Here is a 24,044-nt window from a genome sequence, read left to right on the forward strand (position 1 = left end):
TATTGTTTGGCCACACAGATAACAGTTGAATTCAACTGCTGATTGATGCTAACTATGTCAAAATCTACATTGTTGCTTATATGCGCGTGTCTGCGAAAGCAGATTGTTATCGGTTCGATTGGCTACATATGCATGCCCGCATTTCAGAACTGAATGTCTGTTCGAGATCCCGTTGCCGCACAGAATCTGGCGTGAAAACACAAGGGGATGCATTCAAGGGATCACACTTGCGATGGGGGAGTGCAATAATTCACACCCGGAAATCGGGAAGGAATTAGTTCTCACGCTCCCTTTTATTTTGTATTCCTTTGGGAGTGCTGAGGTGCATGTGACGTGCTGCCACTTGAGTTATTTCCACGTTGAAGACGAAGGCTGAAATGGCCGCTCGTTAGAGTGTCGTTCCAAGGATACTAATGAAATTCATCAATATTCCAGTTGAACGATACATTCGCAGGTTGTTATATGCTCCGTTTAACGACAATCCTTACTGAGTGGCCGCGGTTGGCTCATCACGGCTATTTTCCTTTTAGTTTCATCATAAGCATTCAGTAGAAAGTTACTATTATTCTTGATATTTTGGTGGTTGTGATGTGGAGTTAAAAGGCTTTATGCAACTCTTCTTGTTACATCGCTGTTGCTGCTATGTGTGCAGTTTTTTCTTCCAGTAGGCTGAAGGCGGTACCCATATTTTTGCTGAACCAAATTTACAAATGTCGCGCGGCAACCAACGGGAACTTGCTCGCGAAAAGAACTTGAAAAAGAAGGAGAAGACAAAGGGGCAACGGGACGACGGATTAACTTTCGCCCAACGAAAAGAAGCTGATGCCGAGCGGATGCGCAGAAAACAAGCGGAGGCTGATGCGCGGAAGACTGGTTGTTGAATATGATTCGTTGCGCGGGGCTTCCCATAGGACCCATGAAACTTGTCGACCTATTTGCTAGATACCTGATGGTTTCCCTGTTTTCTGCCAGAACACAACATTCGTTGAGCCTTCAGTTGAACACCCAATGGTTTCCGGACTGCATGCCAAATACAAGAAACTGGGGGTTGCGGTATGCCGTGTCTCCCCTTTTTAAATATGAGTAATGAAGGACACGACTTGCATTAGTAAAGGACACACTATCCTCCACGATTCTGAGAAGAGCAGTTCAAAAGGAGGGATTAACCACAGGACCGCAGATGTTACTTGTTCCTCAATTTTTCAAATAACGTTCAACACTACTCGGACAGTTGTTTTGCTATTCATTTTCTCCCCCCAATGATCTTTCATTTTTTCCATCTGGCATTACCTTCTGCGAGTGCAGATTATGTCGTACTACGACAAGTCTGACAAAATAGGCTATGACGACACTGACAAAGAGCTTAACGAAGAGCTGGAGGAGATGCTCGCTCGAACACCCCCTCATATTCAACGACATTTGCAACATCGTATTCACGATGGCATACTGCAGCGTATGAAAGAGGATACCGCGCGAAGGTGCTGGGAGTTCATCAAAAAGTATGAAACATGTGTCAATAGCGTCAAGCCATATGACTTAACGGACTGCCGTCCCCATAGGGACGCCCTCAATGATTGTGCCCACGAGGTGAACCGCGAACAAATCTATCAAAAGTATCGTATGATGTATCTCCGAGGTGAACTTCTCAGATTACATGAGAGCCGCCTTGGTCAAAAAATGGAGACCATGAAGGTCCGTGCACCCGATTCGATTAGGGGATGGAAGCCGGACTATGCACCGAAGTATGCGGAAATGATGTCAGATATTGGACTAAATTTGGGGCCGGAGGCGGCGGACGAGCGAAAGCTCAGCTAACAGGTGAAAAAGTGCGCTTCGCTTTCAAAGAAAAAACTTTTTTCCGGAGGAGTGGAGGGGTGACCGGCCTGCTGTCGGTTTCTATTTCTGTAACCAGGATTCCTTTTCTTTTTTTAAAAAAAAAAAACACGACCTTCCACCATTGTGTTTGTATTATAGAAGACTACATGTTGCATGCCGTTCGCCTACTCTCATGTTGGCGTCCCGCTGCCATTCAACACTTGCCCGACGTTGCCCCCCACGCACCGGTTCAGGAGGTCGAAAAGTCGCATGCTCGATATCGGCCGCTCTCTCTGAGGGCTAGACAGACTCTTTCGGAAAAATCTGATGACCTTCAGTATCACGTCGTGACTCAGGAATGGTTTGGGGAACGTGTTGACAGCTTTCTTACATGCCATTATCCCCAGTGGGACTACGAAACTATCAAAAGATTGGTGCAGCAGGGACACATATATAGGTATAGGAAGAACGGGAAAAAGAAATTTACTCGTCTCACAGACAGATTGGAGTTCGATGAACTGCTTGTCGTACCAACACGAGCCTTCTGGGAGAAGCAACTTGCTCCCCCCAGTGGTGTCCTAGAGGAGACTGACGGGCCGAAGTTTAAGTTGTCAGCTACTGCACGAGAAATGGCTCATAATATGGTGCTATTTAAAAACGAGCATGTTATAGTAATAAACAAGCCCCATGGTTTACCTATGATGCCGACAGACGACCCTCAGGAGATGAGTATAGCTGCGATGTTGCCAGCCTGGAAATTCACGAACGTTGCGAAGCCAGTTGTTTGTCATAACCTAGACAGGGAAACTAGTGGGTGCGTTGTGCTAGCTAGGACAAGAAATGCACATCGTATGCTGGGTCGAATGTTTGTGAAGCGGGTGGTACCCAATAGTGTGTACTGGAGTTTCTGCGTTGGTAAACCAACGGTTAATTATGGTAGGGTGCGTATGCACTTTGACATAACCAGGGGGAATAAAGGCGATATTATCGTTGCAAGGCCTTCGCCGACCAAGACGTCCAAAGTGGCTATCGCTGAGTTTGTTGTCAATGCAAGCGCCCTAGAGTTTGGTAGCTTTATTTCCTTTTATCCGCTAACAACCCGTCGCCACCAGGAACGAATTATGGCAGCACATGCCCTGCGCTGTCCGGTGTTGGGGGATGCTAAGTATGGAGGCGACGCGGCCTTTCCATCGTCGCTGTCGCTTTTTTGGGATCCTGAAAACAAGGGTTTGCCACTTCATCTACATCATCGCAAAATTCAATTACCCTACAAAAATACGGCGGGGGAGTTTATTTGTGTCACTGCCCCTCTTCCCACCCAAATGGAGAAGACATTTAAAAAACTTGGATGGCCATGTGAAGTGGACGACCCGCTGATACCGGGCTGATATCAATGAATCCCAACGCGCACCCTGTCATGAGGTAGCTTTGTCGTGTGTCTCTTCTAGTTTCTCTCCGGGTGTTGCTTGCGGGAGCGAGTGCCTCGCGTCGACCGGTTGTAAGACTAGGGTCGATGGACGGTACACGTTGGTGAAAGAACTGAACGGGTGTTGTTTGACCTTTGCTTTCCTCGCTCTTCCTCCGTCGCTGTTTATATACTTACTCGCTGCTAGAATGAAGATTTTCTTTTCGTGTTTTCACTTCTTTACTCCTTTTTGCGATGGGTCCACATGCTATATCTAAAAGCATCGGTTAAAATCTGATAGCGTGGGAACAAGTCATTGGCGTGCATGGAATGAACCGAGCGGCTCGCATTATTCCCCCACACCGGTACCGCACCGCAGACGGCGAGCAGTTTACGATCAGACATATCAGGAACCGCACCGCATATAACAGCGAGTGGGTAGAGGTCCGTGAGCGGCTTGTGAGTGGCGCCTCACTGTTACCACAAGTTTTGGATGTAGCGAGCGATTCGTCGTTGTCAGTAATTTTTATTGCTGTTGGAAGTGAGGAATCTGCGGAGACCGGGATCATGGGCTATGTTGTTGTAAATATGAGCTTCATAGCATCAAAAACCGTCTCAGTTGCATGGATATCCGTTTTGAATCGCTTCCGTGGGAGACACGTGGGCCGTTCTCTGTTGCACCATGTAGATAGCTTCTGTCGGGCAAACATGATAAATCACATAGAGGCTATGCGGACGGATGGTTTGACGAATCTGTTTAAAAAGTGTGGATTTCGTTTGTCAGCTTCTCCTGTCATATTCAAATCAAAGGCACAACGAAAAGACGTTCAGTTACCCAGCCAACCGCAAGTCCCCTATTGTATCACCAGCGGTGCCGTAACCCTCCGTTGCACAACTGCGGAAGACAGAAAAGGGTGGTCTTTATGTATTTTGGAAGCGTGCAGCTACCTATCCGGCTGTACTGAACTAGTTGTAAATGCCTTTTCGGCCGATTTTCGTGTTTCTGCAGTGAACAGCGAAACTAAACGCATAATAGGGATTGTATCAATTGACTCCACTGGATGGATCCCGCTCATTGCATGCCTCCAAGAGTATCGTGGCCAAGGTCTGGGCTCATTTATGATGTTTATTGCTATGGAATGGCTCAGGCGGCAAGGTGGGAGCGAGGTCACCTTGAGCCCATTAAATGCAAGCGTTGTCAACTTCTACAAGCGTTGGTCCTTTGTCGTGGACAAGAAGTCTGCAGGGAAGAGAAAGCGTTGCGACGATGGGATCCCTATCCTTGTAAGGAGGCTTAGCGAGGGCGAACGCTTTCTGCCGGATGGGTATGAACTGGAAGATTTCGTTCATTTCGCTTCATCAAAGCAGAATGATACCCTCAGGGTGGCTGGGAGCGGCTGAGGTGGACAACAAGGAATTTGTCCACGCGGCGAAAGCTATCAACTCATATAACATTAATTAACGCGGCACATGATGGTCGTTGTTCGAGGTGGGCCCCATGGTGTACTAGATATATGCTATGTTGCCACCGGATCCTGATCGCACCCTAGTGTTTACTTCCTCATCTTGTTTGTATTGTGCCTTTCGTACTTTTGTCTTTCCCACCTTCGGGCTGCTTAGCAACCTATTCATTGAAGTTTTTTCCCCTCTAGGGTTGTCGTCGTATCGATTGCACGGGGCGTGAAAAGTGAACCGCCCACGTATCGCTCGCATCACCTTCGAGTGGGTAGAAAGTACGAGTCCACACCGCGTAAGACGTGCTCGCGTGACCGAGCCAGGCAAAGCGGAGTAACTCAGTTCGAAGTAAGGGGAAAATGTCGGTAGTGGATGTTTATAGCGTGGAACAGTTCAGAAACATAATGAGTGAAGACATTCTCACAGTGGCTTGGTTTACTGCCGTGTGGTGCGGTCCATGCAAAACTATTGAGAGACCTATGGAGAAGATTGCGTACGAATTTCCAACGGTGAAGTTTGCCAAAGTGGATGCCGACAACAATTCTGAAATAGTGTCCAAGTGCAGGGTGTTACAGCTCCCTACCTTCATTATCGCGCGGAGCGGAAAAATGCTTGGACATGTGATTGGAGCTAACCCTGGAATGCTGAGACAAAAATTAAGAGATATCATCAAAGACAACTAAGAGTTCCGGAGAAAAGGGGCACAGTACAGCGAGTCATACCCCTTTTTTCACAGCACCACGGGGGGAAGTCAGTGGGGTATGGGAATAACAAATCAGGATGGTAAGTCCCACTGGCATCTTTTTTTTTTCTTAAAAGCTTCGGCTGTGCACTGGTGTATGGCGTTTTCTCAGAGTGTAGTAAAGGGAAAATGGAGCAGAATTTCACCGCGTTCCGGGGAGGGGAACGTGTGTGTGTGTGTGTTCTCGCCACATCGCATCCAACTAATGAAGGTAGCTTTCTTGCTTGCGTTCATTGGCAACAATTGTGGGATCTCTGTTCGTTCTGCTTCGTGCAGACTCTGGTTTTCTGATTTGCATTGCGTTAACACCGTTCCCGTGCATTTAAGGAAGGAAGCACACTTGTGGAGACCATAGGAAAAGCGCAGAGTAGCTTTACAAGTTGAAAGCATTTCATTTGTGCGAGAGTCCCGTACACACGGGAGTGAAGTCAGTTTAAGTGCGGTTTTGCCCCTATAGCCTATGCCGACCGGTGCCGCCAGGCTGAATTTCCTTCAGATAAAGGAGCAGCAGCAGCTGAACCGCGAACGCCTCCGAGAAGCAGCAGTAGAGGAACAGCGTGCCAAGGAGGCTCTGTGTCGCCAGAAGGAGCAGTACAGCCACGTGCAGTCCCATGGGTATGGGCGCGTTGTCGGTAAACCCGCCAGCGACGTGCAGATAAAAGTGTATATACGCGAGTGCGATGGTGAAAGGGCGCAATGTCATACTTTTATGGAGAGCGAAGCTATGAGACACAATGCTAGCTGCAAGCAAGAAGGGAAGCCAAGGCCTGCACAACCTCCTAGGCAAAAGGTGCAGAAGCTGCCCCCCGTTGCTGCGCCGCCACAAAAGAAACAGGAGCACACTCAACAGCAACAACAGCGGTTGTCAGGCTCAGCCAATGCATCCGACACCCAACGGGGAATCGTGCCAAAATACTTACTGCAGCGGAAGGCTGAGCTGGCAGCACAGAAGGAGGCCACGCAACGTGAAGCAGAACGACAGAGGGAAATAGCCAGATATCCCCCGGGGCATCGTCTCGTAAGCGAGGAAGAAAGGAAGGAAACACTTGAAAAGCTTGCCGCTAGGCGACGCGAGTTGGAAATGGAACTTCACAAAATTCCCATCCGCTATGATACACAATCAATCAAGGAAAGGAGGTCGAAGATAGAAAACGAGCTGAGTGAAATTGAGGCTGCGGAGCGAAAGTTTGGTTCAGCAAAGGAGCTCTTCGTTCCCATATAGGTTCGAAACGATAGACAATGCGTATAGATTTGTATATGAACAGGGGCTTTCCCTCTCGTCGTATCCACGACTGCCTCCAATGTACCCGGTAAGGGAACACAATTTTTGGTTATTTCACTGTTGTGGAGCGGCGCCATTTAGTTCGAAAATGTTCTCCCCCCCCCTGAATAAAATGCATGCATGTGTTAGCTGTAGTACCTCTCTCGTTATATTTTGGAATTTACAAGCACAGACTTACGACCACCGCCCGGAGCTTCCGTTTGCTATCATTCTGCGATGTGCATGCAACAACGGGCTTGCGATGCGTCACGTGTTGATATTGTCTCAACGGCTCAACTCTCTGGGTCCCTTTTTTCCACCACTGCAGCAAGTAGTTTTATGTCCTTGATTAACAGGAATCATGGGGCCACACCCTCTTTCCCACTCCCGCACCGTTGAGTCGTTTCTGCAAGCTTGTTACGAACACTCTGTAGACAAACAAAGGGTGGTATGTAAACGTATATATGTACCCCGGGAGCGCGTGCTCGTCGGGATTCGGTGACGGATGGAGGTATCGCAGCTAACCAGTGGCGTTGTGTTCCCTTAGCGGGGGGCAAAGTAAAACATCACCGCGAGAGGTGGTTGGACTCGAGGTAGCTGGGGAGGCGCGGCGCTGGAAAAAAAAGAGATCGTAGTTTGAAGGAGGGGGTGCAGTGGACACGGCAGGTTCGGCGAGAGAGTTGGGTCCCTTATTCCGTGTGGAAGAAAGGGAAGACTCTCAAATTGTTGTCACTACCTCCGTAATTATGCATTGGGACATTGCTGGGTTCACTAACACCGTCATTTTCCTCGGGCCAAGCTCAAAGAAAAGGGGGGGGGTCGGAGATACGGTTGACGATAGCACTTGGCGGCAATTGTTTTGCAGGTTGCACAGCTAGTCAGCTTGGGTCCTGACGTGATGTGGAAGTGTGTCCCTTTTGTCTGCCACCGGCGCGAGGTCTCAACGTGACCTCGGCAGCCGTAACCGTAGAAGTGGGCGAATCGGGTGGAAGTTCCGAGTACTTTTGTCGTTTCGCGGGTTCACTACAAGGGACAGGATTCGACGTCCGCGGTTTCGCTTCTCGTTGTGTCCTGCTGTTTTGCTCAAACGATCTTTTTCCTACGGGTTCACAAGGTTGGCTGTTGCCACTCCGTAGCTACCAGGAACGTCTGTTGCGTTAATGAAACTTCTATGCACCTTTGCGATGCAGAAGCTGAGGTGAATTGGCTTTGGATCTGGTTACGATCGTAACCTACCAAGGTGCCCGGTTGTACGTCGGCTGATTGCGCATCTGCGTCCCCGTCATTTACCTAGAGTTACTGTGTTACGTGAAAAAAAGAGAGCTGTAGTTTGTGCCCCTGCTGCGCGATGAATGAGGGAGCTTCCCGGATGGGGAAAGTATCGAGTGCAGCGCCAGTTGGAGGGGAGGGAAAACCTCATGATTTTGTTCATCCATTGAGAATACTTGTGCCGTAATAAATGCTCACGTTTTTTCGCCCCTCACTACGGAGTTTTTCATACTTCACTGCTGTTGATGTCCTTTGTCCGACTGTTTGTTGTTCTCGGCACCCATATTACGCGCGGTGGTGTCTACACTGTAACTGAGCCATGCAGAGGTGCAATTCATCACCTTGCAACTGGCTAATGTCCTCACCTTATCCACCCAGTCATCTCCCGTAGCCTTTGTTTTGCTCGTTCACCTGGACAAGGGCCGGCGGCTTCCTCTTAAAGTGAAACAAGTTGTAAAAAAAAAAAAAGTGATTGTATAACTCTTTGAAACTCAACTTTCTCTTTTGGCTGTGAAAGAAGGTCGTGCGCAGTGTTCTTTCAAACTTTAACCATGGCCACATCTCTTGTGCAGTTGTATTGCTACGACCTCAGCGGAGGGATGGCGGAGTCCATGAGCCTCATGTTGATAGGGCGCCATTTGGAAGCAATATGGCACACTGGAATTGTTGTGTATGGAAAGGAGTACTATTTTGACGGCGGGGTTGGCATTGTTCACTCCTCACCCGGTGGATCTCACTTTGGCACGCCAAAACGGGTAGAAACACTCGGTACAACAACGAAAGGCGAAGGCGAGTTTCTTGAATGGGTTAAGCAGCGAAGGCTTGATACATTTGGCCCAACACACTACAATCTCCTTAACCGAAATTGTAACCACTTCACGCAAGCGGCAGCGCAGTTTCTCGTAGAGCGTGACATTCCTAGTGAAATCCGCGATATGATTCCCACTGTGCTGGATACTCCCCTTGGCCGCATGCTTAAACCCATGCTGGAAATGGCCACCAGAGGCTTGGAAGCATCCGCAAAGACATCACAACTTTCTACTTCACCGCGGAAGAAAGTATCAAACACCACTGAAACGCCCACTGTGAGTGATTCCTCTACCTCCCTCGACGTTGCAACTGGCCTGAACTCGGAGAAATCTCATCTCTCAGTGGAGGAGCATGAAGAAGTAATGCTTGTCCGTGCGATGCTGCAGAGTAATGAATTGCTCTCGTCAGGGACGCGGGAAGGCTTTAACACGACGATGGGAGCACTTATCCTGCTTCGGATGGTCATAACAAATATCCTGAGGAATCCAACTCAACTCAAGTACAGGACGCTTTCTACTCAAGATAAGGAGTATAAGTCGAAAATAGCACCTCTGGAAGAGTTTGGTGCAGCCGATATACTGCGTCTCTGTGGGTTCCGTCTGTTGCAGCACCCGACGTTGAATCAAGCTGTGTGGTTCCTGAGTGATGCGGACGGCAGTGAAGATGTTCTGGCCATAATGGTAACCCACATCACCGAGTTGATTGAGTTGGTGGAAAGTGAGTATCAATCAGAGTTTTGCGCAGTAGAGGGAGATCCAAATATAGGGACTTTCCATAAAGAAAAATACCCAGTTCCCCCCCTTACGTCAAACGCGAGTGATCCAGGAGACAGGGCAATGGAGGTCATAATGCACGACGCTGTGAAACCTATCTCTTCGCTTGAAGACTTGATGAATTGGTCCCCTACATCACCTGGAGCAATTACCCCGGCAGCGCCGTGTCGCCGCCGCGTGCAGGCCAGTGTGGAAGATGGTCCGAGGCTTTTAATTTGCCATGACATGAAGGGTGGTTATCTTCCAACTGACTACGAGCACTTCGCTGTCTGTAATAGACTGATGAAGGGTGCATCAGCTCTCGTCCCGTCGGTGGTGAATTGTAGCTATACGGTAAGTTACTGGCATCATGTGGACTACTTTGTTTACTTCTCGCACAACTTCGTTACGGTTCCCCCAAAGGAGTGGATCAGCTACGCCCACCGCGAGGGGGTTCCAGCCCTTGGAACGTTTATTACCGAAGGCGAAAGCTTAACTCTTCGCAAGATTCTACATGATGCCCAAAGTTCGGCGTCCACCATTAGGAAGTTGGTGGATTTATGTGATGCACACAACTTTGATGGATACCTTATGAATATCGAAACAAATTTAGATGAAACCCTTGCAAAGCGCTTGATAACGTTCGTGGCTATGTTAAAGAAATCCCTCAACAAATCGCGACCGCCTAACTCTGGGGAGCGCTTTGTATTCTGGTACGATGCTGTCACTGTGGAGGGAATCGTTTCGTATCAGAACGGTCTAACGTCCAAGAATAAGCCCTTTTTTGATGTCTGCAACGGCTTGTTCACAAACTATGGCTGGAGACCGTACAATCTCCCTTTATCCACTGCGATTGCGGGGCAAAGAAATCGCGATGTGTTTGTTGGTGTTGACATATTTGGCCGTGGTGTCTACGGAGGCGGAGGATACGATAGCCATAAAGCTGCAGACTGTGCATCTGGTGCAAAGCTTTCCATTGCCATTTTCGCGCCTGGTTGGACTTCTGAATGCGTAGGAAATGGCTGTCGCGAAAATTTTCACCGTAACGACGCGCACATGTGGAGTAAAATGCAGGATATATGGACTACCAAGTATCTTGAGTTGGACACTTTGCCGGTATGGACGTGCTTCCTTGACGAGGTTGGAACACAATTCTTCGTGAATGGAGCTCCCGTTTTGGGTTGCGTTTCCAATCAAAATAGCCTTGGAAGCGGTGTAAAGTGCAGTAATGATGACACTGATCTTTTTTTCCCTGAGTGGTGCCAAATTTCGCAGACACACATAAAGCCTTGTTACAAGCTGGTGCGCGGTGGGGCGGAGGGGGATCCATGGTGTGTGCTGCCGTTCGAAGTGGTGGGTAAAGATGGGTGCCACACCAATAAAGATGGACAGACTGTGCCCCTCGATTGGTCGACAAAACAGGTGTGGATGGGTAACCGTAGCATGAGCTTCGCCGCTCCGCCAAACGCTACCGTTCCACTTATGCGATGGAAGGTACGTCTTGAAGTCGGAGCAGCTGACGGTGAGAAGACGTCCGACGCGCTGGCGTTCCTTGACATTGCCTGGTTGTGTAACGCCGTAGATGCGCAAGCGCACTCCGTGCGCTGCGTGTGTGTCGAGGGTGTAAATGGCTCTTCCACGACACGGGTCGTGTTTGACGAGCAGCTTGCATCCCCAGAGAGAATAATTGTCGTAGCAACTGTGGGAAATTGGCAGATTGTTCGTTACGTAATTCCGGACAACGTTACATGGACACACGTCACTTGTTTGTCGATACTAAACCCCTCTGAGAATGAATCACTTGTTTGCACTGTGGGTGGCGTTGCCCTGACTGAGCCGACATACGATAATTCCACCAGTGTGTTGCTTTTGGGGGATGCACAAATCTTGCCCTCAACTTCGTATACGGTGGACAAAACATCAGACCCAACCACATGCGTAGTCACACTTGACGTGCCGAATGAACTGAGAAAAAAATCAAACAAGGTCATTCTGTTCGCGAAAATTGGGTTTCCGGGTGGAAAACTTCTGAGTGCGTACTTGGGAACGCATGAGATATCGAAGCAAATTCTGTTACCGTTGAATATACCGTCTGATGCTTTTGTTTACGAAATGTTCTTCTATGGATCAGCTTCTGGAAACTAAAAGGAGCTCGTCCGAAGGTGAAAAGTTGAAGATACAAATTGACTTGTGCAGGCACCCTTTTTAATTTCTGTTCCCCTCATTCCAATGCAGGTTTCTTTTTACCACATTAATTCTACTTATCGCTTCTTTCTTGCTGCTTGAGAGCTTGTAACCTCACTGGGCGTCATGACACTGTTACCATGCAACGGAGGGTGGTAAAAATGTTTCACAGCCTTTTTCTTTCTGTGTTAACCTTTTTTCTCTGGTTTCTTCGGAGTAAACGTCAACGACTTGTACGCAGAGAGTCACGACTTGCACGGGATTTCTTTTTGGCGTACTGTCCACGGAAAGTTTCGTGTGGTTGGAAGGGTGAGTAAACCGTGTCGCGGCGGTTTTGCTCCAACTCTTTTCTCTTCATTCTTAGTAGCTTGCTGCTTACTCCGCTGTATGTTGCGCATCCGCCGAACAGCCTTCAGCTTCCTTGGAGGGTTTGCGATCGCTGACTTCTACGTAAATTGCACGAATCTTGATGATATACAAAACGAACTGGGTGTGCAGGGCGTTGAGCGTGTTGCGAGTCCCAATTATTTCTCTTGGATCTTCCGTTCCACACCTGTGAAACCGCAACAACCCGCATTTGGCTCGACGCTGCGTGAAGACGTCGAGTTGCTGTTCCAGAAGTCTCCCCTCTCCGGAGCGGCCCTGGTTTTCACAGCGGTGTCACTTGGAGGCATTTGGTCATTGCTTGGTTCCTGCGCGGCTGTTGTGCTTGATGGGGATGAGGGTAGCGAGCGCTACGATGCTCTGAAGCGTTGGCTGAATGGATAGGCTCGCCGTTAGTGAAGACGGTGTACTCTGGTGCCTGTGTTTGTGGTGACAATTCGCTGTTTCTAAAGCTACGAAACGAACTGGCTTGTTTGGTGGGTGTGGTATCTGCTATTGTTCTTTGTGAATACGTGTTTGTCAATTACAAAATTTGGGTTTGGTGGTAGCTATGGAGTGGTAAATTATAATGGCGGTATTAATGGCAGCAGTGAAGTTGAAAATAACCTTGATGCGTTCTATTCCCTTCGTGTTTTCCCCATTTATTTGACTACCTCGCTCCTTTAATCAACGCTTTGTGCAGAGAAGCCGCACAACGGTCTTCTAGGAAGTTGAAGTGCCTCCGTGTGCATTAAACAGTGGAGCCGGTAGAGGGGAGTAATACCGGGAGCACCTGTAGTTCCATTTGTTGTTGGTATCTGGGCGGGTGCTGTCTCCGTCCCTGTCTATGGCAATCGTCGGGGACTCGTTAAATAAGAGGCGCAACTACACCGTCTGCGGTCTTGTTAGCAACCCGTTGTTCCAGAAGTGCGCGGAGGTCGCTCAGTATGTGGCAGAAGAGTACAGTGATGAATTTTATGTAGATATATTCCGTGAGATGCCTTGCGAGTTCTACAGTCGTAGAGAGCAGCTGTTAAACAGTAAGAAGATAGAGGACGGTGGAATGGAGGTCATCGTCCTTGTGGGCGCCGATGGGCACACCGGCCCCACCAACGGAGAGGGCGAGGCAATGTCCGGGGATGACTTCCTGAACATGATGCAGAAGGCAACTTGCTTTCGAGTTCTTAACATCCCACCCGAGAGACCTGACTCTTACGAAAATATGGCGCATCTTTCGTGGAAGAATTACCTTCGGGAGCGGGGGAACACTTACTGCTGGATGGAAATAAGCATTGGTGAGATGGTCCACGGGCGCGTTACGTTTGAACTTTACTCGCGCGTAGTGCCCCACACCTGCAGCAACTTCTGGCACCTCTGTAAGGGCGACCTGAGTCGGGATGCGGACGAGGGAGAAGAGCAGGTGCCAATACTAAGCTACAAAAATTCAACCTTCTTCCGCACTTTGCATGGAGCGTGGGTGATGGGCGGTGACATCAGTGGAGGGAATGGTCGGGGTGGATATTCCATTTACGGTCGTTACTTCCCGAATGAGTCTTATGCCATTCCCCACGATAGGGTTGGGGTGCTTGGAATGTGCAATGACGGCGGAGACACCAACGCATCTTCTTTTTACATCACAATGAAGGCCATGCAATGGATGAACGGCCGCTACGTGGCGTTTGGCCGTGTGGTCGACGGCTTGGAAGTCGTACATGCTATCCACGCAGTAGATGTAAAACACAATCAGTGTCCGAAAAAGGTGATAACCATAAGTGACTGCGGTGTGATTGACCTTACAGAGTGATTAGAGGTGCTTTAGAAACTGTAGACGGGGAAAGTGAGATAGGGAAAAGATGGGAGTGTTGTTATGCGGAGAATTTCTTTGACAGCCTTCGTCCTGACCCGGCTTGCCAAGCTTTTCATTTTCTCATCTAATGTGCATGTCTTGGAAATCGCTCTCGGTTGGCGGCCCGTCCTTTCTAAACTTCTTCTTTTCACGTGCTTCAACCCCCCCTTTCTGTCCCTTCCTGGCTTCATGCTCACACAGGGTCGACGGCCCTCTTGTACATAAAGCGTCACGGGTGGAACTAATGTGTTTCTTTCTTTGAGCAGGTTTGTCAACTGTTGCGTCCCCTCTGGGAGGTGGAAACTGCAGAAAGCCATCAGAAGGAGAAGGGACAATGGACGAGAGTGCGGGGGGGGGAGAAATAAAAGTGTGTATGCGCAATGAGGCGGATAGAAGGACTGAAAAGGGATCCATTGGGGAAGGGGGCATCGTTTACTGTTTCCACGGAGTGATGTAAACCTCACAAGATACTTTGGGTCTTGTGTGTGGGAGCGTATGTATAAATAACTCGATTGGTGGCACATTCAGCAGGTCCACTACTATTAATCGCAGGGTGATTTATCCTGTTCACACAACGCGCCCCTTACTCTCGTTCCCTTGCCTACCAACCCCATCTTTTCGTTTTTTTGCGTGTGCACCGCACGCGCGGAAGTCCTTCTTTTGCATTACCGGGATGGGAAGGAAGGATGACGCCATTAAAAAGTTAATATCGCTTAATTTTAGTAAAAGCAAGGCAACAGAAGCACTTAAGGAGGCTAATGGAGACTTTGACGTTGCCCTGAGAATTTTGCAGAACAAAAAAGTGAAAGAACAACAGATTCCGGTGAAATCATTGGCAGAAAAGCCAAAGTTGAGCGGTAATGATGACCGCGTGGGTGACGGTGCTGAGGCGAAGCAAAGGAAACACCCGTGTATAGTGCAATACAAAAAATGCCAATATGGAAAGTTCTGTCGACTTCGTGACTACCCGGGTGATGTCTGCATCAACTACTTCAATGGTACTTGCTTGTATGGAAACTTCTGCAAGAGACGACACTATGTTGATGGAGTAGACATACGGGCCGACCAACGTCCGGAGACAAGTAGTGGAATAGTTAAGCACCAGTCGGGCACCGTCCGTATATCCAGGTCATGTGGCAATGGGGTGTTTGTTGGGGATGTGATACAGTGTGTTGACGAGGAATCGTCTTCCCAGCTTGCCGGTGCAACTCCTGAGCCATGCCGCTTTAATCTCATCCAGGGCTCGGAACCTACGTATACGGATCCCAGAGCTCTAGATTGGCAGTCGCGTGCTACTTCCGTCATCGGTACCACCCCAACTCCATTCTTGGATGCAGTAAGGCAAAATGCGCAGAAACAGGCTTTCGAAGAGGTCGCACCAACCTCTCCCGTCCCACTTTCAGTAACTTCTAGGGCTATCTCAAGGAATAAACACCCCTGTATAGCGCAGCGCGGTTGCTGTAAATACGGAAAGAACTGCCTTCATGCAGACAGGGACGCAGACGTTTGCGTGTTCTTTCTGAACGGAAGATGTGCGAGGGAAGGTTCCTGCAAGTACCGACATGAAAGCGATGCGGAATATTTGAGACGTGTTCGACCTGATTTATGGGGTGGAGGCTGCGATGACGCTAGCCAAGGCGGCGAGACGGTACCACTAACCGGCGAGAAGGTGTTGAAGGATGTGACAAGAGCGCGGTGGTGTCAAGCTGATGATGGGGAGGTTAAGGATGGGGAAAAATACCAACCAACCGGTGTTTCCCTCTCGGATTTTCTTCCGACCGCGCGTGTGGACGACGCATCCGAGGGCGGTACCCAGCGGGGGGAGCACGATGAAGATCCGATGGCACCTGACCAAAGCGGGGACAATGAGTTTGCCTCGCTTCTGAGTTTGATTGAGGCGTTCCCAAGCGCCGAACCATATTTGTTGCTGCACGCCCTTCGCTGCGCTGACGGTAATCCCCATTACGCCGCCGACGTCATAAACCGAGTGAGTAATATTGATTCCACTGAGGATATCGATCTTTGCTTCCTAGCAAGCCGCTTGGAAGACGAGGATGAGGAGAAGGAGGCCGCAATCCGGGACAAACACGAGTGGTTTCTCACACTCTGCACGCTGTTTCCAGGCGTAGACACACCGTCGATTCAAGCGGTGTTGGATCGATGTGGAGGGGAATACGGAGAGGCCTACGACATTTTGCTTTGCCAAAGTGGTTCAGTAACAGCGAAGGCTTATGGGACCGCCTGGAGCGGTAAAGTTAAGGGAAGCGAAGAGGCTCGCGTGGAGAAGTTGTGCGGCATGTACCCGGGACTTCCCAAGGACGTGGTACAGAATGCCTTCGGGACTGCTGATGGCAATTTTCTCGTGGCAAGCGGTATATTGAATGATATGACCAAAGATATGTTGGTGGCGGGAGACGTTGTTGCTGATAGCCACCCCTGTCCGGCTCGCGGAAAGGTTGTTGTTACGACGAAGCGAACGTCCGAAGAAGATGAACCGAAGAAGGTGTCGTTCCAGTTTCCGGTGAGCAGTCCATCACGCGAGGAAGTGGAGGCGTTTTACAACAGTGTGAAGAACGAGGTAGGAGAGCTTGGTGATTGGCGACGGGTGCGAGAGCAGGCGTATATCATCAACAGTTGTCGTATCCGCGTGCTCAAGCACGCTGCAGCGGCATACCGACGTGGTGACGGCGAAGCCGCCAAGACTCTTAGTCGTCATGGGAAAGAACTTGGTGCCCAGTATCAGCGTCTCAACCGCATTGCGATGGTCGCACTGGAGCGGGAGCGTCTGTATAGTAGCCCAGTCGTCACACTTGACCTCCATGGCTTCCACGTTGAGGAGGCGATCGAGGTAGTGCGACGTCGTGTGAAGTTGTGCCAGCAGAAAGGTGTGAGGAACCTGCAAATTGTCACTGGCAGTGGCAAGCACAGCCGTGGCGGGAACTCTGCCCTTCACTCCGCAGTGCTGAAGCAGCTTCAGGAGGATACGCAACTAGACGGCATCGTTAAAATCGGGTCAATAAAACCTGCTTTTTTTGACGTTCAAATTGCACCGCGGCGTAAGTAACTGCCGCAAATATGGTATTACCAAGGACTTCACGCTTCATGGGACGGGGTCTCCTATAGGAGAAAATGGGGATTTACTTGATAAGTTTTTGTGCTGCCGCAGTGTTTGGCTCGGCGGAAAGAGGCTTCAATTGGAGGCCAACTAAGGGGTAAGGGTGTTATAGGGGGATGACTGGCGACTCTGACGCCGCCGACGGTAACTTGCACTCTGTCCAATAATAAAATTGACTCATTTTATTGTTTTTTGTTGCTTTGCCGTGGTTGCCTGATTGTGTAGCTGTTTGGATTGAGCACTGTTGCTGGTGCGTAAAAAGGTTACTTTCTGCAGTGCCCAGAGGAGTGAAGAGGTGTTAGGATGTCCACCAGCAGCCGCGGTATTTTGATTGCCGGGTTGACGAACCGTGCTCGAACACAGATGGCGGAGGGTATTCTCCGTCGACTGACAGCGGGAACCATATTTATAAAGAGCGGCGGTGTGCATCACGAGTCAACCATACATCCGCTTGCAGTTAAAGTCATGAAAGATATCGGCATTGACATTAGCAAACAGTCTGTGACGTCACTCGAAGCTGCACGCAGGCAACAGAACACGTACGACGTATACATTAGCATTGACTGCAGTTACGAGCGGCGAACACTGGATAAATCGCAACCACCACGTGCGGGGGTTCGGCGTCGGGAGAGTTTCACCGTAGAATATGGAGACGACGGTAGTGGTCCCAGAGGCGGCGATGACCCGGTGCGTTACGACCCGCTACTAGTTCCGCGCACCCCATCTCACTGGAGTGTTGGTGTTGACGCAACCGACGTGCGGCGTCGCTGGCAGATATGGAGTCCCCGGGACCCCTCCATATTTCATGAAACCTCCACGCGGAAGTTTCAGGATCACTTATACGAAGGGGAGCCACTCTTCATGCAGTTACGACAGTGCCCTTGGAGAACTCAGGCGAAAGTTTCTGAGCGATGGGAGATGGATGAAGTGGCAATACGATATCCTGTGGAGCGTCATAGCGCACATGAGCTTCGTTTTGTGCAGGCGCGCGAGCAGCTGTTGCAGAGGTCTTTCGATCTGCTCACAAAACTTGAGAAGCATTATGGTGAAAGGCTCCTGCTTGACAGAGCGCTACTGGAGGAATTTATTTCATAGCGCCTCAGCCACGTGTACACACGTATATACATATTTATCACACACAAGTGCGTCTAGGCGTATCGAGCCGATATCGTTTTGCTTGAGTGGCAATCCTATTACTTCTTTCAGTGAGTAAAGAATAAGACAAGCAATATGTGACACACGTTTTGCTGCCATACCGTGGTCGTGCTGGGCTCTAGCGACCTCCGCCCGATCGGGTGTCTTGTTTCCTCTCCCACGTTTAAGCATTTTCTTCATTTCACCACTTTTGTTAGCAACGTAAACATTGTTTAGTTTTTTGCCCTGGGCGGTTGAAGATTCGACAGCCAACAGTTTGTCACTTTCTGACGGCGCAGGCACAGGCACAGGTTACAGGGGCGAGGGGCGTGTGTCGTGTGTTGAGCCCTCTTTGTGCCGGTAGGTGAGAGCGAAGAGTATACACCAGCGGTTTTTAGGCGCGACGTAGTGCGCGATGTATAATGGCATCGCTCCGATCAACGTCAAAGGGACGGGCCTCAGTGGTTACGTGCAGCGTAGTAGGTCGGCGGTCACACAGCTGGCAAAATTCACTCCCGCTGAGTACACGGATGATATGCTAACAACGGCGAAGGCGAATCCACTGGAGGCGTTGCGGTCGGCAAAGGAGAACAAAGAACTTTCAGGACAGCTGGAACATCACAGGTCCCTACGTGCCATCAAACTAAAGGTCCTTCTTTACCGCGAGGAGCGTGAGGCTGCTGGCGTACCACCTGATGTGATTAGCCGAGAGTGCGCAACACTTCATGGGTCGCTACTCCGTAATTACATGGAGGAGGCTCAAGAGGCAAGACGTTTGGGGGCAGCAGAGTTGGCACAAAAGACTGCGGAGAGATTCGCCTCCGCATTTCAAGTACGACCCGGCTCACTGGGGGATGCTTTCGACCGGCGTCATCGTGAGGTGGAAAGACAGGCCGCGGAAGGGGCTCGCAAAGAGGCGATAGAGCGGCGGATTGTGGAACGGGTGAAGCGTATCAAGGGAGAGTAAGGGGGTGGGGGAGGAATCGCACCAAGAATGTAGTGCGTGACTTTCTGGTTCTACTCAGTTCTTCACAAATATGTTGCATTAGCTCCTTGACTTGCACAGCATTTGTTAAGTGTGTTGCACGGGGGCGGTTGTGTCCTCTTTTCCTTTCCTCTGTTGAATCGCTACCTCTTCTATATTTTTCTGCGCCACTATACTCTGGAAGTGTGCTCTAGGTAGAGGGTACCAAAAGAAGAGCGAACTTTGGAGAAAGTAGAGGAGGGTGGAACTATCACCACTGATATTCTAACAAAAGCTAAGCCCGTGTTCCCATCAAAACTGGAGCGGAGTGAGGGGGATAAGTGCGCAGTGAGTCACAAGGTTCAGTCACAAGTGGAATAACTGAGGGAGTGACGGGAAAGTGGGGGAAAGGCAAAGGATCAATAATTTTGTACTGTCCTGTGGTCTCGGGAAGGGGAGGGCGAGCGATAAGGGTGCGCCGTCCGCTGGTTCCTGTGTTTCATGCAGTTAGTTAAGAGTGAGGAGGCGGTTAAAACAGTGACAAATAGCGAAATTGCGACGAAGAAAAAGCGTGCGAAGGTGCTAGTTGTGAATTGAGAAGAGGAAAGAAAAGGTCGAATTGGGGCGTGTTCAAGTCAAGATCAACTTAATAAGTCAGAAGTGAGGTAATATCTACAGCAAGAGGAGAAGTCAGAGTACGGGGGCAAAACTCTTAGTGAAATTAACAAAACGGCGTGCTGTTGTTGATGGGAAGTTGTTGTGCGAAGAGCGACACTTCGGTTGACATCGATGATAGCGGCCGTGGAGTGGAACGGGATACTGAAGATGATAACAACGTATACATCCTCCAGTATCAGTCGCGTGGAGAGGTGCTGAAAATGCTTGAACTGGAACCAACACCTCACGAAGCAAGTGTGATGACACAGTCTCCCAGCTTACCAACGGATGGACCAGCGGCGGAGGAGTGCGCTGAGGCGGAGCTTTCTGACCCCCTTTCCTGTTCGTCGACAACTATCGTAACAGTACGGAGTGAGCGGAGGGCAGCCGATCGTTTTTCAGCCAACTCGCTGACCTGGACGTTGCCAGAGGTAAGTGCGACGACGGTGAGTACCCGCTTCGACCACGCACGAACGACATCGTTCATGGGGAGCGATGACGATTTCTCTTCAGTGGAGTGGAGCGCTAACTCTAGAAAAGATAGGCGGTTAATGCTGCTGCGGGACAGAGATCGAGCCGCGCAGCGTGATATGGTAATGAACGAGATGGATCAAAGGCGGTTCATTGCTGAACACGCCAACCGAGCACACCGGGCTATCCTGGTGACGTACATTAGGAACCGTCTCGAGATAGAGAGGAGGGTTTCGTACGAGGAGTTCCTCGTAGAACGAAATGCATTTCTTCTACATGAGTTGGAGGCGAGGGAACCGTTGGTGCGGCGTACTGTAGAGCTACAAGCACATTCAGAGCTCCTCAACAAAATGCAACAGCAGCGCTTGCTTCGGAACCGTGGTAAATGAGTCAGCGTTTTGGGGTGCGGGACACTTTGCCTCGGTGGGGGCTGAGGAAATAACTTGATCTTGCAATATGAAGCGGTGAAATCAGGTTGCGGGCTATTTTATCGCTTACTAACAGTTCTCGGATGTCCCCGTCGTCGTACCCACCTTAGGCAAACGGGGATCGCGTTTATTTTTCCTCCAAGGTCTCGGATGTGCGGGATGCAGGTTGTGGCGGTGGGGAGGGGAAGAGGGAGGAAGATCGTCTTCTCGTCATTAATTAATTTCCAGTTGCACTTCGTAGTGGGTGCCACTTGCTGTTGACTGTTTTTTTAATGTTTGTTTGTTTCACTCCTCTTTTAGGAAATAATCCACGGTAGCGGTGACGTGTATATGCCCGTACATCTGACCCGAAGGGGGAAGTGGGGTGTCGCCTCAAAACGTAAACCGTTTTATATTTTCCTTTACTGCCACATGGGTGCATGTTGGTAGCGTTGCTTGACTGTAAGACGTGCCCATGTGCGTTTTCTCTCATTTTACCCCTGACGGTTTACCCGTTTCGTCCGTGTGCTACACCCCCTTTTCTTTGTTTTGTGTTTGTTGCTTTCATTGTTGCTAACGCGTGCGGTTTATGTGTTTCTCAGTCAGTGGTAGAGCAGGCGGGATGGGCATATTACCACTGCACTTCTTCTATTTTAAAAGCCACGTGCAATCGGCACGAATGTGAGGGTTCTGCCGCAGCATATGCACTAGTGCTGTACAGGCCTTCCATCCACGGAGAGTGAGAGAAGGTCTCCCTATTGATATCTGTTGCTCTCTCTTTCTTCCCTATTTCTGGGGAGGACCTAGAGAAGTTAGGATACTTCCACAGTGCATATTCAATCCCTATATTCCTTGATCATTGTTTTTCTTTTTTCTTTTTGCGTTCCTTCCTTCCCACTTATTCACTAGTGAAGTCTGTCTTCTCCGACCTCTGGTGGTGTTCTGTTTGTAAAAGATGAAGCCCCGCTCGAGCGGAAAGAGGGAAAATAACAAGAGGGGGAAGCGAGCTGATAGAACGATGTGAGTAGTGTGTCACCGTAAAACGAGACAAACACACGACAGGGAGAAAATCGTGTCAATAGGGATGAACAAGAAGAAAACAAAAGATGTAACTTCACTTAATCGTTTATTTACCGGAACATTTTTTTAAATTGTACTATGTTGTAGTTGCTAAACCTGACATTATGCACTAAATTTCTCGTTTTTGTTTCTGTAGTCCTTCACTCTTATTATACTCCCTCTTTCTTCCTTTCGGACTCTCTTTTGTACCCTTCGTTATGCGATGGGGAAATAATTCTCTCCCATTTCTAATAGCTGAGCAGTAATGGCTTCGGTGAATATGGAGGACTGGATACAGAAGCCTGCGGTGTGTGTCACCGTGTTTGGCGAGTCGCATGAAGGGTTGTTACAGGGGATAGACAACAATTTCAACACCGTGTTAAAGCAATCCGTAGGAAACAAGGAAAATGAGCTGACCTTTGTGCGAGGCGAGTCCGTTGTGTACGTTGGTTTCAGCGATATAGCTGAGAGTACGGTGCCGGAAGGAAACACTGGGTGTGGTAGTGTGGCTTCCACCACTTCTTAGCGGAGGTGCTAGCATCACGTTGCGCATGGTTAGGTTACGTTGTACCTGTCATGGCTTGCGTCCTTGGACCATGAAGTAAAAGGAGGGGTTGTGGGTTTCCGTTTTGGCCGCTTACTTGGGTGTTGCGTTTTACAGCTTAAAACCGTGGCTTTAGCTTTATCTGCCGCTCCTTGTCTTTCGCCCGTTCTTTGCATTTATTTTTCTTCCCCCCCCGCTACATAACTTGTGTTAAATGCACACAAGTGCGATTCCCCGGTGTACTCGTCTGCGCTTGAAGTGTGGATATTGAGAATATTGCACTTTTATGGTTGGTATCCTCTTTTAACCTAACATTAGCAATGTCTTCGCTTCCCGGGGTGGCGAGGTATGAACGCATGACCACGCGAAACAAGATTCAGTTCTTCTGGTGGTCCATGCTTGTGATGGGTTTTGCCTATCAGTTCCTCCAAATGACCGTGCTGCGCGTTCAGCCAAAACGTGAGGAACAGATGTACAGCCATATCCGTGAACTCTACGGCGATCAGTTGCCGCCAGAGCTTATCGAAATCGCGAAGCGGCAGCGCGAAGCACAGGACGCTTTGACACTGTCAAATATGATACGCACGCCAACGCCTGGTGAGACGGCTGGGGCACTGCAGCACGCATTGGACCCGCGTCGTATCGCGCAGTTGCGGAGCCACAACGGGTATTAGGATACAGGAGGAAACGATCGGGCATCCGAATATTCTTGAGAGAAGTTGAGGGGTGAAGAAACTCGTCGTGGGACGCTCGCACCGTTGAGTATACTTCACTAGTTTGCCACTGTGCGGCAGGGCCCACTTGCGTACAGGAAATCACGGGGAAGGGGGTTCGGGGCGATGTTGTTACACTCGTCTTTGGTTAAACTAATTAGTTAGAACAGAGGTCAATGTGCACCAACCACCCAACACGCATATCTTTGTGCCTTTATTTTATAACATTTGTTTCTTATTTAGGGAAGCGATTAACAGCTTCGTACAAACAGCGGACCCATTTAGTGAATAGGAACACGGGAGGTGTTGCAAGGGGAGTTGAAGTAAGCCGCTGATTGTATTTCGCGGCGATGCGCATTTTCGTACACGTACGGGAGAAGGTCATTAAGTTAGAGTGCGGTGATGGCACACAGAACGTAATATGGTTGGGCAACGCTGCCATGGTGCACTACGACTCTTCGTTTGGTCAGAAATATGGTTCCCCGAAGTACATACAAAAGGAGGGTGGCACCATGTGTGATCCGAATGCGCGTGTTTGTGATGTGTTGGACGATAACCAACATGTCTTCGCTGTGCTGGATAACATCGAGGAGGTTGTCACAGATGCGTAGTTCAATGTATGTTATTGCTCCCCCTTCAACACAACTTTTGAGTCCTCTTGTTTTAAGTGAGGATGAGCACATTGAGAGGGGATAGTTTTTTTTGGGGGGGAGGGAGGGGGTTTGCAGAAGCATATCCGTACGGATGTGTTTACACAACGGCGCGGCATTTGGGTGAATTGGGATGCAATCAGCGGTCATAAAACACCATATTTCCATTTAATGTTTCGGTTTGCAGTTGTTCTTGATTTGTCCGTTTCCACAGTTTTCTTTTAAGACTGTGTGTCGAGCGCAAACCCGGGGAAAGAGAAAAGGTGTTCATCCCTCGAATTTTCAGTATGTTTCGCCCTAATCCCTTCCTTCCGCGTCAGTATCACTTGAATCTTCATTTTATTTGCATATTTGCTCTCGCACTGGCGTGCCGAACCCAGTATCGTACCAAGATGGGATATTCCCCTTTCCGCACTTTTTTTTTTTTT

At 49.4% G+C, this 24,044-nt stretch overlaps 16 protein-coding genes and 1 pseudogene across 17 annotated transcripts; 16 read left to right on the plus strand and 1 right to left on the minus strand.

Annotated features, from left to right (window-relative positions):
- Positions 1-1,308: 1,308 nt before the first annotated feature.
- On the plus strand, positions 1,309-1,815 carry TEOVI_000140200 (Cytochrome c oxidase biogenesis protein Cmc1 like, putative; the record flags this gene model as incomplete). The annotated part of the gene is made up of 1 exon (XM_067224633.1): positions 1,309-1,815. The coding sequence occupies one exon, from the start codon at positions 1,309-1,311 to the stop codon at positions 1,813-1,815; it is 507 nt and encodes a 168-aa protein (XP_067080734.1).
- Positions 1,816-1,982: 167 nt separating this feature from the next.
- TEOVI_000140300 (pseudouridylate synthase, putative) lies at positions 1,983-3,203 on the plus strand (the record flags this gene model as incomplete). The annotated part of the gene is made up of 1 exon (XM_067224634.1): positions 1,983-3,203. The coding sequence occupies one exon, from the start codon at positions 1,983-1,985 to the stop codon at positions 3,201-3,203; it is 1,221 nt and encodes a 406-aa protein (XP_067080735.1).
- A 347-nt stretch (positions 3,204-3,550) lies between these two features.
- Positions 3,551-4,621, plus strand: TEOVI_000140400 (N-acetyltransferase, putative; the record flags this gene model as incomplete). Its single annotated transcript, XM_067224635.1, has 1 exon — positions 3,551-4,621. The coding sequence occupies one exon, from the start codon at positions 3,551-3,553 to the stop codon at positions 4,619-4,621; it is 1,071 nt and encodes a 356-aa protein (XP_067080736.1).
- A 413-nt stretch (positions 4,622-5,034) lies between these two features.
- TEOVI_000140500 (thioredoxin) lies at positions 5,035-5,358 on the plus strand (the record flags this gene model as incomplete). The annotated part of the gene is made up of 1 exon (XM_067224636.1): positions 5,035-5,358. The coding sequence occupies one exon, from the start codon at positions 5,035-5,037 to the stop codon at positions 5,356-5,358; it is 324 nt and encodes a 107-aa protein (XP_067080737.1).
- Positions 5,359-5,877: 519 nt separating this feature from the next.
- TEOVI_000140600 (Calmodulin-binding, putative) lies at positions 5,878-6,639 on the plus strand (the record flags this gene model as incomplete). The annotated part of the gene is made up of 1 exon (XM_067224637.1): positions 5,878-6,639. The coding sequence occupies one exon, from the start codon at positions 5,878-5,880 to the stop codon at positions 6,637-6,639; it is 762 nt and encodes a 253-aa protein (XP_067080738.1).
- A 1,859-nt stretch (positions 6,640-8,498) lies between these two features.
- Positions 8,499-11,654, plus strand: TEOVI_000140700 (endo-beta-N-acetylglucosaminidase, putative; the record flags this gene model as incomplete). The annotated part of the gene is made up of 1 exon (XM_067224638.1): positions 8,499-11,654. One exon carries the CDS (start codon positions 8,499-8,501, stop codon positions 11,652-11,654), a length of 3,156 nt encoding a protein of 1,051 aa, XP_067080739.1.
- Positions 11,655-12,080: 426 nt separating this feature from the next.
- TEOVI_000140800 (uncharacterized protein) lies at positions 12,081-12,461 on the plus strand (the record flags this gene model as incomplete). Its single annotated transcript, XM_067224639.1, has 1 exon — positions 12,081-12,461. One exon carries the CDS (start codon positions 12,081-12,083, stop codon positions 12,459-12,461), a length of 381 nt encoding a protein of 126 aa, XP_067080740.1.
- Positions 12,462-12,903: 442 nt separating this feature from the next.
- On the plus strand, positions 12,904-13,860 carry TEOVI_000140900 (cyclophilin type peptidyl-prolyl cis-trans isomerase, putative; the record flags this gene model as incomplete). The annotated part of the gene is made up of 1 exon (XM_067224640.1): positions 12,904-13,860. One exon carries the CDS (start codon positions 12,904-12,906, stop codon positions 13,858-13,860), a length of 957 nt encoding a protein of 318 aa, XP_067080741.1.
- An 11-nt stretch (positions 13,861-13,871) lies between these two features.
- TEOVI_000141000:pseudogene lies at positions 13,872-14,331 on the minus strand (annotated as a pseudogene). The gene is given in 2 exon segments: positions 13,872-14,258; positions 14,260-14,331. Coding segments are annotated over 2 exon segments (459 nt in total).
- A 244-nt stretch (positions 14,332-14,575) lies between these two features.
- TEOVI_000141100 (zinc finger protein family member, putative) lies at positions 14,576-16,966 on the plus strand (the record flags this gene model as incomplete). Its single annotated transcript, XM_067224641.1, has 1 exon — positions 14,576-16,966. One exon carries the CDS (start codon positions 14,576-14,578, stop codon positions 16,964-16,966), a length of 2,391 nt encoding a protein of 796 aa, XP_067080742.1.
- A 354-nt stretch (positions 16,967-17,320) lies between these two features.
- On the plus strand, positions 17,321-18,112 carry TEOVI_000141200 (low molecular weight protein tyrosine phosphatase, putative; the record flags this gene model as incomplete). Its single annotated transcript, XM_067224642.1, has 1 exon — positions 17,321-18,112. One exon carries the CDS (start codon positions 17,321-17,323, stop codon positions 18,110-18,112), a length of 792 nt encoding a protein of 263 aa, XP_067080743.1.
- A 454-nt stretch (positions 18,113-18,566) lies between these two features.
- On the plus strand, positions 18,567-19,118 carry TEOVI_000141300 (U5Cwc21 small nuclear ribonucleoprotein; the record flags this gene model as incomplete). The annotated part of the gene is made up of 1 exon (XM_067224643.1): positions 18,567-19,118. One exon carries the CDS (start codon positions 18,567-18,569, stop codon positions 19,116-19,118), a length of 552 nt encoding a protein of 183 aa, XP_067080744.1.
- Positions 19,119-19,861: 743 nt separating this feature from the next.
- TEOVI_000141400 (uncharacterized protein) lies at positions 19,862-20,632 on the plus strand (the record flags this gene model as incomplete). Its single annotated transcript, XM_067224644.1, has 1 exon — positions 19,862-20,632. The coding sequence occupies one exon, from the start codon at positions 19,862-19,864 to the stop codon at positions 20,630-20,632; it is 771 nt and encodes a 256-aa protein (XP_067080745.1).
- A 458-nt stretch (positions 20,633-21,090) lies between these two features.
- Positions 21,091-21,393, plus strand: TEOVI_000141500 (uncharacterized protein; the record flags this gene model as incomplete). Its single annotated transcript, XM_067224645.1, has 1 exon — positions 21,091-21,393. The coding sequence occupies one exon, from the start codon at positions 21,091-21,093 to the stop codon at positions 21,391-21,393; it is 303 nt and encodes a 100-aa protein (XP_067080746.1).
- A 581-nt stretch (positions 21,394-21,974) lies between these two features.
- On the plus strand, positions 21,975-22,235 carry TEOVI_000141600 (U6 snRNA-associated Sm-like protein LSm6p; the record flags this gene model as incomplete). The annotated part of the gene is made up of 1 exon (XM_067224646.1): positions 21,975-22,235. The coding sequence occupies one exon, from the start codon at positions 21,975-21,977 to the stop codon at positions 22,233-22,235; it is 261 nt and encodes an 86-aa protein (XP_067080747.1).
- Positions 22,236-22,573: 338 nt separating this feature from the next.
- On the plus strand, positions 22,574-22,927 carry TEOVI_000141700 (uncharacterized protein; the record flags this gene model as incomplete). Its single annotated transcript, XM_067224647.1, has 1 exon — positions 22,574-22,927. One exon carries the CDS (start codon positions 22,574-22,576, stop codon positions 22,925-22,927), a length of 354 nt encoding a protein of 117 aa, XP_067080748.1.
- A 389-nt stretch (positions 22,928-23,316) lies between these two features.
- TEOVI_000141800 (uncharacterized protein) lies at positions 23,317-23,577 on the plus strand (the record flags this gene model as incomplete). The annotated part of the gene is made up of 1 exon (XM_067224648.1): positions 23,317-23,577. One exon carries the CDS (start codon positions 23,317-23,319, stop codon positions 23,575-23,577), a length of 261 nt encoding a protein of 86 aa, XP_067080749.1.
- Between the last annotated feature and the right edge of the window lie 467 nt (positions 23,578-24,044).

The sequence above is a fragment of the Trypanosoma equiperdum genome, assembly GCF_001457755.1.
Source record: "Trypanosoma equiperdum strain OVI genome assembly, contig: ctg_356, whole genome shotgun sequence".
Taxonomy (NCBI): domain Eukaryota; phylum Euglenozoa; class Kinetoplastea; order Trypanosomatida; family Trypanosomatidae; genus Trypanosoma; species Trypanosoma equiperdum.